At 52.1% G+C, this 13917-nt stretch overlaps 1 protein-coding gene across 2 annotated transcripts in view; it reads left to right on the forward strand.

The window, feature by feature from the left end:
• LOC105685300 overlaps positions 1 to 13917 on the forward strand; it is a 28703-nt gene that overhangs the window by 10122 nt on the left and 4664 nt on the right. Inside the window, exons 2-5 of one of the 2 annotated variants that reach the window (XM_048652898.1) lie at positions 11830 to 11870; positions 11971 to 12423; positions 12519 to 12806; positions 12897 to 13139. In XM_048652898.1, the coding sequence (XP_048508855.1) occupies positions 11830 to 11870; positions 11971 to 12423; positions 12519 to 12806; positions 12897 to 13139 (1025 nt within the window). The remainder of the gene's footprint in view (positions 1 to 11829; positions 11871 to 11970; positions 12424 to 12518; positions 12807 to 12896; positions 13140 to 13917) is intronic. The other variant, XM_048652899.1, reaches the window with a different exon arrangement.

The following is a 13917-nucleotide window of genomic DNA, read 5'->3' on the forward strand; positions in this document are numbered from 1 at the left end:
ATGACCGTAAGCTGGATTTATGGTCAGTCCACCCTAAATTCTAGACTCGCATCGGGGAATTATTCGTAGGTGGACTTGGAACAGTTTGCGCGAGAATGTGCGTCGTCCTTTACTCGTTTTGTTCGAGTGCTGAACGTGAACGTGAGCGATCGTTTGTCGAATGAAAAATCGGTGATGTTTTCTCGATGTATTTGCGCAGAGATAATGAAGGAAATCACGCAGCTGGGAGCCGAAGGCGAACACACGCGAGTACAGGTGAATCGCGAGTGCGGGCGCGAAGGCAGCTAGTCGGGCGATAATCCCTCGTTTATATAGAAATCGGGGATGTTAATCTGCAGGGAATTACAGGCGGTGCGGCGGTAACGGTGGAAAATCGTTACCCACGCTTATTAGAACCGACGAATTAATCATTTAGCTCATTAGGTAAATATGACTTTTCACCGCTTCGCGAACCGCAGATTCGAAGCGGGGCAGAAATTAACATCGCAGATTCGGTTATCGAAATTCCGCGTATCTCGCCGGCGAAGGTGGACCCAAGGTGAGACTTGCGGACCGGAGGTTCCCCCAAATTTCCCTGTACCGAGTCCCGTTGTCTTCGAGCGAACCAACGGCAGGTCTGGAAGGTACGGCGACATTTGTTTTTGATTTTCTAATAACTCGCGACAACCCAGGCGCGGTAATTAGCGAGGCAATTATTCGGCTAATTGCGCAAATTGCGTCGAAGGGTAGCGGAGGTGGAAGGACGGACGGATGGGGGGGATCCACCCCTCGGTCACCGGGTTTCGTGCCCCGTGACAGCGGGGGGCGGGGGGGGTTTTCGCTGCATTCGTAGGTTGACGTCATTTGCGGCGCGCTGCTCGTCGATACGAATCCGCGTGAATCGGAACGTCGATCGATACCGAGGGCGAATCTCCCGCGCCGCCAGGATTCAAGCGTCCACCTCGCAACGCGACCTAAGTACGCGCGGCTTCCGATCGCGGAACACGAATCGAGGTGCCCGGGGCAACGGAAGCGGCGTACCCACGGTCCGAGTGCTGCATTAATGCCGTCACGTTGGACACCGATGATTAACTGTTATCGGATCATCCGTTACTCCGGAGCGTTGATTTGTACGGGTCGCTGTCCCCGTCGTCCTCCGCGTACGTCGCTCGAAGATGGACGGCCAGCGATGTGTATTCGCAGGCCCCGCGACTCCGGTCGTCTCCTATATTTCGACGTAGCGCGGGTCGCGGTTTGCGTAAAATTTGATAAAATCGCCGTGGGTCGGGGTATCGCGCCACCGACTTCGCGGTAGGTTGGAACCGCGGGCGGTTCGCGTACTCCAATTTGCGGTACATAATTTCATCGAAACTATTCGCGTGTATTTTCTAGCCGGATCGCCGAGGCGACCGCCGAATTCTCGCCCCTTCGCAGTTTCGCCCGTGCAACACGGCGCGACGGTGTATTTAGCAGCGGTTTGCGCGGTCGCGTTGTGTCGGTGAAATATACCCGCGTTTCGAAAATGCGTCCACCCTCCACCGCCCCCCCCTTCCGGTTTTGGGATCGCTCGGGCGTCGTTGCACCCGAATTATCCTTCGCTCGTTCGTTCCGCCAGCGACTGCGAACTTTCCGTGGCTACGGCGAGCATGGAAAATAATCCCCTCGCCCCGCTCGGGTACGCTCCCGCGTATACCGTAAATCTCACCCGATTCCAGCACACCGAGGACGAAGCTCCCGGAGTCCTCACCCGACGGATGTCGCGAGCCCGAACTTGACGCGCGCGATACGCGACGGAGAACGAGGTGAAGGGGGAACCGCGTCGAGGATCTCGCGGATAATTGCGGGGCAAAAAGTGAGCGGCGCGCCGCACTTATCGCTAGTTTACGCCCGATTCGAAAAGTTTGTTGCTCGTTCGTGCCGAACGAAAGCTCCGCAGTGGTAGCGTTAATTGAACTCGTTCAACAACAAGAGTCGATTGCTCGTCGTTCGTTCTCCGTACCGCGGTGCGCGAGGCTGCGCAGGCAGATTAACGTTTTACTTACGATCGAATGGCGGCGATTGCCCGGCTGATTCTACTTAGCGATAAGCCCGCGAGAAAAGCCGGAGTGTAAAAGTCGATTCATTCGAACGACGCGATTTATTCAGCCTCCGGATCCCCAATCCACCACTGGGAAGTTGAAAGGATATCTCGTCGGAACACGTGTTGTTCCATCCGCTCGTTAACCCGCGAGCCGTTCGCGTACCTCCCTTTTTTCTTCCGTTCCGTTTTGCTACGGCGAACTCCGAACGGATCCGAGGTCGGTTTGATCGTCGTGCGCGAATTGCGATTACGAATGTACGACGTCGGACGATTAACCGTATGTGCTTTCGGTCGCGTGGAAGGACGAGCTTCGGGGGCTCACGGATTCGACGTCGTCGTGGCAACTCGCGCGGGTCCAATTCCTCCTAGGACGCGACGTGAGTATCCGAAATACACGTCGTCGTACTCGCGGTGTACCTCGTACATTTTCGAGGGTGTCCACCCCGGGCCGGGGGTGGTAAGGGTGAAATTCTCCGCGCTCGCAACCGTTAAACCCGCAAAGGGGAGCATTTATTTTTCAGACTAAATTCCCGAGCGGATCCTTCATTTGTATCTTTGAAGAGGTACACCGAGGACCCCGCCGACTCTTCTTAAATTCCTCAAAAGGTTGATACGTTCGTCTCGCATTCTACCCCGTCCCCGGGACTTTTTCAACTCCCGACCGACTCCCGTGAAACGTATACATATATGTATATACGAGACGCGCGGAGGCGGAGACCGACCGCAACGAGGATCATTACGAACGTTCGGCGATACCGCGAGTACATCGGGTATTCGATTTATTCGACTCGATTCGGAAAATATGGAGCCTAATGAAATGACGGGGGTCCGTCGTTAGTTAGCTATCGCAATCGGACCCCGCCGTCTCGTACCTGGATCCCTCTCTCTCTCTCTCTCTCTCCCTCTCTTGCCCCCAGGTCGATAAATCCTTCTCTCTCCCTCCCCGTCGTTCGTTGAATTATGCAGATGTGTTGCTCGAATCTTCGGCTTGTGAAAAATAAAATGCACGGAGAAACGGGAGTTTGTCGTATTTTTATTTTCCTTCCGCGCTGACGAGCTATAGGTATACGTAGGTATAAATTTCATCGTTTTCCAATACGTTCTACCACACGTACGGAACAGGTATACCCCGGTATGTGTAGCCGATGCCATTTATTATGTAAAAATGACACCGGGAATGGCCGAGTCTTTTATCAATCTCTGCATCGGTACATCGCGAACGCGTTTCAAATAAATATCCCCACAGCTATTCCCTATCCTTGAGACGAGGAGCGCGGATGTTATCCTTTCTTTTTTTCTTTTTTCTCGACACGTAACCACCGTAACTGCGGTATATCGAAATGACGACATCGTCGTGGATTTATCGAACATCTGAGCTCGATGAATATCAACCGATTGTAAAAAGGAGACGGACGAAAATTTCGAGGTGCGAATCCACGTGTGGAATTCGCGAAAGCGTTCGCATTGCGATTCGAACCGAGGGCGAAAATTGAGTGGAATCCCAAGGGATCTCCGGCAGGGGAAGGGGGGGTGGGGTGTCTTCGGACGACGAGGTAGCCGTGTATCGATTGAATCGGTGCGCCGCCATTGATCGCGGTATAAAATTCGGACCGCGAGAGCGGATGGCGTAGGTCGGTAGGTCAACCGCATCCGGCTTGGCTCGCCACGTCTCGCTGCCGTGTGATTAACAGATTGCCAAACGACCCCCTTTCCACCCCGTCGCGCCCCAGACTCCCACGTCGAAAGTTGTGACTGGGTCGAATGATCCTGGAATACCGGAGCGCATTTCAAATTGAAACGCCGAAGAGTTTCCACGTCGATTGTCGATCGTTCGATCGACGGTTCGGAATAATCGAGTCGATGCGGATTTTCGCAAAGAGGGTGAGGGGGGGACAAATTCAGGGGAAGAAAGGCGGGGTTCGTTTTCGGAACGGGGCCACCACTTGCAAATTGTATCAGCGGGACACGTGTATAATAGAAGCGGATGGAAGTCGCAGCGGTTGCATAACGTTATGCGGTGCGCCACGAATACGTTAATTTGTCTCCACGGTACAGGCGAAGCTTTCAAGTTAATACGATCGTTAAATATCTCGTTACCTCCGGGCATTAAATAAATGGCTCGCGATTGCGTCTGTTCAATTTACCCTCTCGTAACAATTCAAGTTTCACGGGAGTTGGCATATTTAGCGGTAATTGCGTAATCAATTGCTCGACGCCGGATCGACCGGCAATTATGCCTACCCCGTTGTATGTACTACGTGCCCGTTACACTCTTTACCGAAATTATTCCCCCCCGCCCCTCCGCAGCTAGTCGTTATTACCAACTACCCTCACCTCCCGTACTAATTACTCGCCGATCACGCCGAGCGAAAGATCGCCGTTTCACCCGTGCCGAGGCCCGCGGACAAGCTCCGAGGTAACGACGGGCCCGACGACGAATCCTTATCCTTATCCTTTCGCGGGATGGTCATTCGGCGAATATTTCCCTCGCGACACATCGATGGAACGGTGCGAACGTCGCCCCTCCGCCCGATAAGGAATCGAGAGGGAGGAGGGACGAAGATATGACCGATTATTACATCGAGTGAAAAAATGGAGCGAGGTAAAAAAGGTGAGGAGCGAAATCGATCGCTCGACCCTCGCGGTGCTTCGAGGGAGACGCGCGGAAGAGAAGAGGTGAAATTAGACCGGTCATATTTTCCGCTCCGACGTCGACACGGATTAGCTCCGGCGGTTAGGAGCGATTTCGAAGAGTATAGAACGGCGATCGCCCCCGGTTCCGGGGGGACCGCGCCATTAGCCGAATTGGTTTCGGAGTTCGACGGTATAGCGAGTACGAAGCGTACGAGAGGAAGAAGCTGCCGCGACGTTGAGATCCCGCGTGGGGTGAACTCCGAAGTTGGGTCAAAGAGCCAGAAACACGGAGCGCTTTTCGCCTACATCCGTTTCACCTCGCTACGTCGTCTATCGATCTCCCTTTACGTCGGAAACAAAGTTCGCGGAGACGTTTCGCGGGTATCGGTCAACCTCCCTCCGATCTCCCTTTTCCCCCAGTCCTCTGCCCGTCCTTGCGAGTTTTTGCGGCGAGACGCTTGTACTTTCTATCGTACAGATTTATCGAACGAACGGTCGAATAATTGACGATGTTTTTCTTTATTCGTGTTCCGGACGGTGGATATATCACGGTAGAATCGTCATCCCCGTTCACTCGGCGTCGTAACTTCTCGAATCACGTGGATCGTCCCTCGCCCCGAAGTTGGTAAACCGCCACGGGGACATTTTCACTTTGGACAGTGAATTAGTGTCGCAGTCCGGTACTTCCGCTTTCAAACGGAAGTAGCGTGAGACGCCCTGGTTAATACCGTATAGCCGGGCGACTCTCTCGACGCTAACTTCCACGAGACGGTTTAATCCGAGTCCCTCTCGCTACGCCGGCTGCCCAGAGGCTCGACGCTCCGCCGGAAACTGGCAAATTGCTTCGCTGATCTCGTATTGTACGCCTCACCCGTTTCCGGATCATTCCGCAACATTTCTCGACGCGGTCGAATCACCGAAGACACCGAAGGTATTTCGGATCGTCGTCATCTCTTTTTTTTTTTTCCGTCATTGCGACGATCCGTCGACGGAGCTGATCGATCGCTCGTCGCAGATAACGGGCGATAATACACCGGAATCGAGGGTTCGCCGAAGTGGGTGATTCGCCCGCGTCATTCTCGCACCGCGATATCCTCCTTGACGAATGGCGGGCGCGAAGGGGGGGAGGGGGGCAGGGGGGGCGAAGAGAAATGTAAAATCGGGGGTTGCACCGCCGGGAAACCGAGCGGACGAGCCTCCACCCCCGGGAATCGGATATTCCGGCAAAGTGGCGTCAAAGTGTCGAGCTCCTCTCGTCGCGCGAGCCGAGCGGCTGATGGACGCGCAGATAAGGAACGGGACGGGGTTGGAATCGCGCGGAGGAGAAAAAAGGGAATGGGGGCTGAGGGCCGCCGAGCGTATGGAATTAGTTTTCGGGGTGGCACGGTTACGTGTCGGAGTGGCCGGTCGCTCGCTGCGGTAGATAAAGTGGCACAATTGGTTTCCCGAAATGGAGCGGTTCCTCCGCCTCGCGTGACGTTCGACCCGGACGAAAAACACCGCGAAACCGGTGAACGTTGCGCGATCCCCTACGAGTATTAATCACGATTTGCTGGCGGAGAACCCCCCCCCCCCCCCCCCCCCCCCCGACCCCCGCCCTCGGAGATCCTCGGCCCTTTTCCGAGAGCTGGGGCGTTTCGTTCGCCGAGAAGGCTTCTCCGCAACGGTGTCGAATTTCCTTTCGCATGGATGAAAAAACAAATATAAACAAACAGGGTGAAGAACGACGGGGGAGGATTTTGATTCGATTATCATCTCCCGAAATACTAGACGTGTCGAGGCTGAGATATTCGGGGATTTGACGAGGAGCGTATTTCTCGGAGCGGCGAGACAAAAACGTCGATTCCGGGATCCGGGATCGAGTGAGACGACGTGCGAAAGAAATGAAATAAAGTAGAACTAATCCTGCGTCAGCTTATTGGACCGTTTCGTCTTTTCGCGACTGATAGAATTCTTCGGACTTTCTCTGCATTTTATCTCGTTCCCTTTTTCTACCCCCCTTCTTCCACGGGTCCTTTGGCCTTTGACCTCCGTCCCCGATCCCCCGCGATCCCATTGTCGAAGAGTAATTTAAAGTTTCCGAATCTACGTCCTCCGCGCAGCTCGATTTTTCGACCGCGGAAGGAGGGATGAGGAGCGTTTCTAATAACACGGTAGTTCGAACCCAGACGAGGATTCTCCTTTTCGAAATAACGACAGGTAACACCGGAGGGGACACCCGTGACGACTCGTTGCTCCCGCTCCAAAATGCTCGCCGGTGATTTCGCTCGGATTAAAACGAGCGAACGTAGGCAGGAGCGAAGTCGGGATCTGATTCGGTACAGGGGCGATTTGCCCAGCAACGACTCCGTGCCCCTGACGAATTATCCTTTGGATCCGAGTCACGTTCGTTTTAAGACGGCGTTGAAAATTTCTAGAGCAATAAAGCAGCGACGCCGGAACGCAAACGAGCTGCTGAGTTTTCAACAAGAGTAATTATTTAGTTTGAACGGGCGGCGCCTACCGTTATATCATTTATATTATGGGCGTAGGATACGTACCCGCGGCCGGCGAATGCGATGGAGGGGGCATGACACCGCAGGGACCGCGGTATACATGTCACGGTATTCGCGAAGAAGTACCCCGAAGTACTTGGACGTGTGACGTGTTGACGAATTCCGAGTCGCCTACAAACTTGACGAACGGTACGCCGGATGTTGGGAAGTGAATCGCTTGCACTCGCGGAATCCAAGAAATACCTACAAGTGTTGAATCGGTCGATACCTCGAACGTTAGTGGGACGTTCTGTTGAAGATCAGAAAAAATCGTAGCTCAATTTGGCCAACGGATTCGTGTTCCTGAGGTCAAAATACATAAGAAAAGTGCCATACGATCAATTCTTATTCCCTCAGATTCAAATTCCTGGCTACGAACTACATTAAAATAGACGATAAAATGAATTTTTCATTCTTGATCCCGAAAAGCTGAAAATTGGCGATCACTCGGTCAATTTCAGAGATAGATCAATTTTTCTTTCAGAATCGGATTCCTGAGGTCAAAATACATCAGAAAAGTGTCATACGATCAATTCGTGAGGAAAAAAAAAAATTGGCCCAAAAATCCCCGAGGGGATTCGAACCCGCGCAATTTATCGATTTTTGGGTCGAAAATCAACATTTTTTTTTCGCGGGTTTCCCATGCTATTCTCATGTATTTCGATCTCAGAAATTCGAATCTGAAAGCCAAATTGATCTATCTGCGGAAATTACCGAGTTATCCCCATTTTTTCGCATTTTTTGGTACAAATTTGAGGATATCTCGAAGAGAAAAAATCGTAGCTCAATTTGGCCAACGGATTCGTGTTCCTGAGGTCAAAATACATAAGAATACGGGCGCGCGGTTTGTTGTGGGGTGTCACCTCTGCTCAGCCCTGAAGGTGACGTCTCACAACAAAGCGCTGCGCTGCTGGCTACGCTGACTCCAGCAAAGCTCGGGTTCGCTGGTGAATTGAGAAATTCGAATATTCCGACCCATGCGATGAATCATACTGGGTGTACAACTAAAACCACTCGATATGTCTTGTAATTTTTCTGCTCCCAACAGCGAATAATTGATGATTACTGGATCGATTGCACGAGTAGATGATTTGGGCTTTCAGATTTGGATTCCTGAGCTCAAGATACGTCAGAAGAGTGCCCTTTAATCGATTTCAAAAATACTTAATTTTCGGCCCAAAATTCGAGAAAATCCAAAGGGGTACCACCACCCCTTGAATTAGATCCGATCCGCCTGCGAGCGTTCGTGTGCCTCGTCTCTTCGGAGATTATTAGGGAGTTCGTCATCGAGCGAAACTGAAAATGGTCGCGTATATGATCGTCGCCTCGATGTGTTTCCAAGGACGTGTCCTCGGTCGTTGGACATTCGCGGGAACAATGGACACCGCGCGGACGCGTCGAGTAAGTCCTCGAGTTCGTTATCGCGAATAAAACAGACCCGAGGAGGGTTGGAATTTTCGAAAAGTCCCGATCAAACGGGGGATTCCTTTCGTCCGTCGAAATTATTATTATCCCGCGACGCTTCGCGCGTCTTATCCCAATACCGAGCGAGAGATCCGCCTTATCGCCGACGGGTATTGTTCTCGATGCACATCCCACTCGAATACCGGCAAAGGAAATCGATGAGTCGACGTCAACGGCTTCTCCACTTCTCGAAAGAGTCTCGCGGCAAAGAGGATCTTCTCGCCCCCGAGCTCTCAACCCCGAACCCTCGAGCCCGAGTCCCAGACCCTCGGGCTTCCACCCCCTGACTCGGAGGACGCGGTTCCCTTCCACCTCCCGATCGACATCCGATGCAGAGGTTCGCCTCGACACACCCATTGCAAACGGTCTCGGCCTGCCGTGCTCACGACCCACCGGAAACTCCTCGTCGGCGAATCGCCGAAACTTAGGCAATTCTTCGCCCAACGATTATTATTTCCGATCTTTGAACCGTGAAATGTGTCGTCATTTTATTTCAGAAATTATTTCGAAGCGTTTTATAGCGTAACGTCGTGTTTGAAAAAGCTACGGATGTATATCCGTCTGAGTACGAGCCATGCGTTGACAGTAGCTGTAATTGAATTTCCCGTAGTTTGAGTCGAATACTTAACGTCTTGCGGAATCCTAGCGATGGATTCCGCAAGAACCAGCGATCCTACCTAAGCGCACGCGTATATTTGTTGAAAAGTTTAAGACAACTTTTATCAAGTTTCACATCGTTACGGGGCTGTGCTGATTCGTTCTTCTCTTACTCCGCTCCTTTCTTTTCTCTGGCGAAAAATAAAGTTTCAAAAAAGGAGCGAGGCGGTCCGCAAAAGTTGAGGAATTATGAAAACATACACAAGCGCGAACGCGTACACATTATACTACACCTTACCCAGGTGCATTCGAAGTTACGGAGAGTCGGATTCGCGAGGAATACAACACACTCCGCGGTATCGGGGCAACGCTGCCGACCAAAATCACGGGGCGTCAAAATCAGAGCACAGAAACGACAAGGCGAGACCGCAGGCGAATCGAGAGCCGTTGCCTGTCGGAAAACGAAGCGCGATCCTCATTTCAGCCGTTCCTTTTTTACTCCTTCGTCCGATCCCAAGGCTATTCGTAAACTATCGGAGGTACACGGCGGCAATTTCGCAGACGTTATTCGACCACCGCAGCTATACGGAGCGGCGAAAGAATAAATTGCAAAGTTTTCAAATCTCTGAGGAGTTATCGCGACAGTCCTGTATACCTACATTCTTCGCTCTTCGGACCGATACTTAGACGCGTGTTCCTCTCCTCCGATTTCGTGCATCAGAGATGAACTGATTGTGAGTCCTACGATTTCACCGAGACGTGAAACGAAGTGGGGATAACGCGTCGGCTGTTGCAAGAAAAAGGCAAATCTTCGAATAAATCCTGGGTAATTTTTTTATGGCCAGCCCGGCGCTTCGGAGGTGCAAGTTCTAATTAAAGGGGAAACGTTCGGAAGATTCTCCGCGTTCAGCGTGGCTAAGTGGACGGGAAAATTATAAGGATACCTACCTACGTTGGGTAGCGGTCCTCCGACCCCTTTAGTAATTTGGTAATTTAGTGATCCAGCCATTCGTGTAACTCGCGACCTCGTTCCGAGCATATTCAACCCTCCGAGTACATTTTTACTCTCCGCTCGTATTACATTTGTCGAGGAAATTAACATTTTTTCATCTCATCCGAAAGCACGAACAACGTCGCCGCGCCGACAGCTTTACTACCGCTGGGAGATCCGCGCTCCAAAAAAAAAAAAAAAAAACACGACGCTGGTAAAAAAGCAAAGGAAGAGATACATAGATAGCGACGGAAGATCGATTCCCCGCGCTCCGTTGAAACGGGGAATTTCGACGGGGCGATTGGTTACGTCGTCAGAGAAACCTAACCATTTCCAAGAGAAGACGATGGAAAAAATGGTTCAACCGGAATATTAATCTCCCGAAACACTGTAGCGTTTTGGTAAACCGCTGGCTACGCTAAAACCTGGAAGAAGTTTATCGACCCGGCCGAGAAGAGCTTTTCGCGTCCCAAAAAGTCGCCTAAATACGCTGACGAAATTTCGCGCGTTGACTTCCGAATAAAAATCCGCTGCATTTTTGTCTATTTCGCACGCGTGAGACAAGAAGAGGGAACGATTCCATTTCAGAGTTTGAACTGCGACGATTCCATTATTCCTCTCCGCGAGTATTTTCTTCTTTTTCTCGTTTTCTGGATTTTTCCGGAACAAAAAATCACGCCCCTTTCAACGTTCGCTCGCAGCTGTAGCTGGATTAGTCGCCTGAATGAGGCAGAAAATTACAACGAGGACGATATCATTCTGTCGGGTGTTGAAGAGCTCGCGTACAGAGCGAATACATTCGACATGGTAGGGAATCGGGATCGGCAGTCGCAAAGTTTGATTACGCTGCTGCAGTTGATAACGTCGGGCGATTAATTTGCGGTATAGGAGGAAAATCGGATTCCATGAGCGTGAATTAAATTAGCCGGGACATTTGGTTGTTTCTCGAACGAGAATCGGGATAAAGGCGATAATGTAAGTGGGGCATTTTTTCCGGCACTCGCGCCGTTTGGCGAGTAACGGAACGTCGCAAGTGCGAAGGGGTGGTAATCGGTTAGTCGTCGGAAAAGGTGCGAGGAGACAATAGGATGAAATTTATCGCGGAGGCTTGGTTCGATTATAACGAAGCACTTGGACACCCCGACTGACACCACTTTCGTTCGCGCGCTCCGTTTTACAACCAGCTGTACGGAGGCGCGAAGAGAATTTCATTTAACTATGGGGCAGCCTGTAATTTACCTTCTAGCGGGATCAAAGCGTGACTCGCGAGGTTCACCAAACCCCCTTCTGTATTTCGTTACCAGCTAAATTGACTGAAAATTTCATCACAGCTACTCGCCGCCTTCCGTCGCGCCAGGTGCTGCGCCCCACCTCGCGCACTCAATTAAAATCGAGTGGCTAATAGAATTCGCTTGTTAACCGTATTCCAGGCTCGCGGAACTTTGAGAAATTATACGAAGCGCCATTCGAATTATGCAACGCTCGACCGTCCGTCCGTCCGTTCGTTCGTTCGCACACTTATTCCTCTTCCCCTTTTTTCTCTGTTGCAGTAAACAGCGCGGGCGATACCGGTCAGGGCGACGGAATTTCGGTGAGCATCCAACCGTACCTAGAATTATATACCCGCCGCCAAATTTTCAGCTCGGATGTCTGATCCCTCTGTTTCGAAATGCCCCGTTCTCGTTCCGCAGGATCTTCGTCGCGCGGCCCTTCCCCATTCGAATATCACCGGCTCGATCGTCGAGGAATTGTCGAAGACCGGGGCGAAGACCGGCGGCGAAAATTTCGAAAAGTTCGGCAGTCCGTCCGCGGAGGAGCCCGCCGAGGAGGATGAGGTCGAGGAAACGGGCGGACCCGGAGAGGAGGAATACGAGGGCGAGGGCAAGGAGGACGCGGAGACGGAGATGGACGAGTACGTTGACGAACTGAGGGCAGCCGCGGAATCGCACGAGGCGATGTCGCGGCACGACGAACAAGAGGTGAATCGGAGCAACCCTTCCGGGAGTGCGGAGCGGAAGCTGCTGCTGCGGGACGCGGCGAAGAAGGACTTCGACTCGAGGGAGAAGAGCGTCGAGAGCGGGTCGGACGAGAGCGAGTCCTCCAACGAGACGGCCCTCGGGGGCGTCGAGGCGAAGGATGAGGAGGTCGGGACGGCGAAAAAGACGCTCAACTTATCGATAAGAGAGGGTTATTCCCTGCAAAGGTACTCAACTCTGTGTCCTTCTCGGATTCGTTGTAGGTGAGCGAGCTTCTCAAGTACAAAGAGAAGAGTCGCTTCGGAGTCGGGGGTGGCGGGAGCGTGGACGCCGCGAAGGAGAAACGTGTGCCTACCGTGAAGAAGGAGCTCAGTACGCAGAAAGAGATCAAGCAGGTGAACGTTTCCAGGGTGGAGAAGAGGTTCAGCACCAAGGAAATGCTCGACGAGCTCAACAAACAGTTCGTGGGAAACACGGGGAACACGGAGAAACCCTGCGGCGGCGGCGGCGACGCGGAAGCGGGAGCGGGAGCGACACCCGCCGCGGTTCAAGTAAGAAAAAAAAAGTCGAGTAATTATTAGAACACCGGTTTCTCGCTGTACGAGGACCGTCGCGATTCATACGTACACGTAAATGCGCAGCAACTTGCCGAGGATCTCGAGGAGCCGCGCGTAGCGGAACTCGACGATTACGCGGAGCTGACTTCCACCGGCGACGCGGTCTTCGCGAATCCGAATATTCTGAATCCCGATTCTCCGGAGCTCACCGCCGAGCCGAGAAAACTGCAGAAGAGGCAGGAGGCCGTTCTCCGTGACTTGGAGGCCTATTTACGAGCGGAGTACGCCGCTGAACAAGTGCAGCAGCAGAAGCTTCAGGACCTCGGGGTGAGCGCGAGCTTGAAACTTGCACTCTTTTCGCTTTTGCTTCGACGCGTACGCCTGCACGGGTACGACGCGACGGTCGCGCGAAATACGCGAAAGAGTATTCGCGACATTCGTTATGCCCGGAAGTTCGAACTTAAACCCGATAACGGCTGATCGTTCATTTTCGGGGTTCACTTTTCCAAAGTAGGATATTCATCGCCACGCAAAAGTGCGCGCGCTCTGTACGAATGACAAAAATGATAATTGAATGTCGATGAGAAGACTTTCAACGTTGATTCCAGATTGAAATTTCGCCGGTCGCGATACCGATGATGGAAACTCGGCGAGAAAATTGGTTTAGTTAAGTGACAGCGATTCAGGAGCGCTGATGCGACTGTACAGCTCACCGCTCGCGTAATTCGAAATATTCTGCCGATGCAGCGAAATAAAAAATACCCCCGGATCTCGTTAGCTAGTCCCCGAGTGCCACCGTCGCGACGTCGTACTCCGTCCATAGATATCATTATAAATTCTGCGATTTTAAAAGTGACAATTACCGACTCCGTAAATGACACCGTGGCCATGGGTCGGTGTACCATTATAAATACCTCGCAAACGCGAATGCGGGTATATGAGAGGAACAGGTTTTGCACGGCGCACGCATTGAAATGTACTCCGCGTATCTGAATGCAACTCACTCGAATTCGCTACCGCTTTTAATTCATTAGCCTATCGGAACTGGTACGCTCGGATTCCTAGCCAAGATATTTTCTACGCGAGGCGGGGATTTTTTTTTATT

Source organism: Athalia rosae, chromosome 3 (genome assembly GCF_917208135.1).
Source record: "Athalia rosae chromosome 3, iyAthRosa1.1, whole genome shotgun sequence".
NCBI classification, from domain to species: Eukaryota; Metazoa; Arthropoda; class Insecta; order Hymenoptera; family Athaliidae; genus Athalia; species Athalia rosae.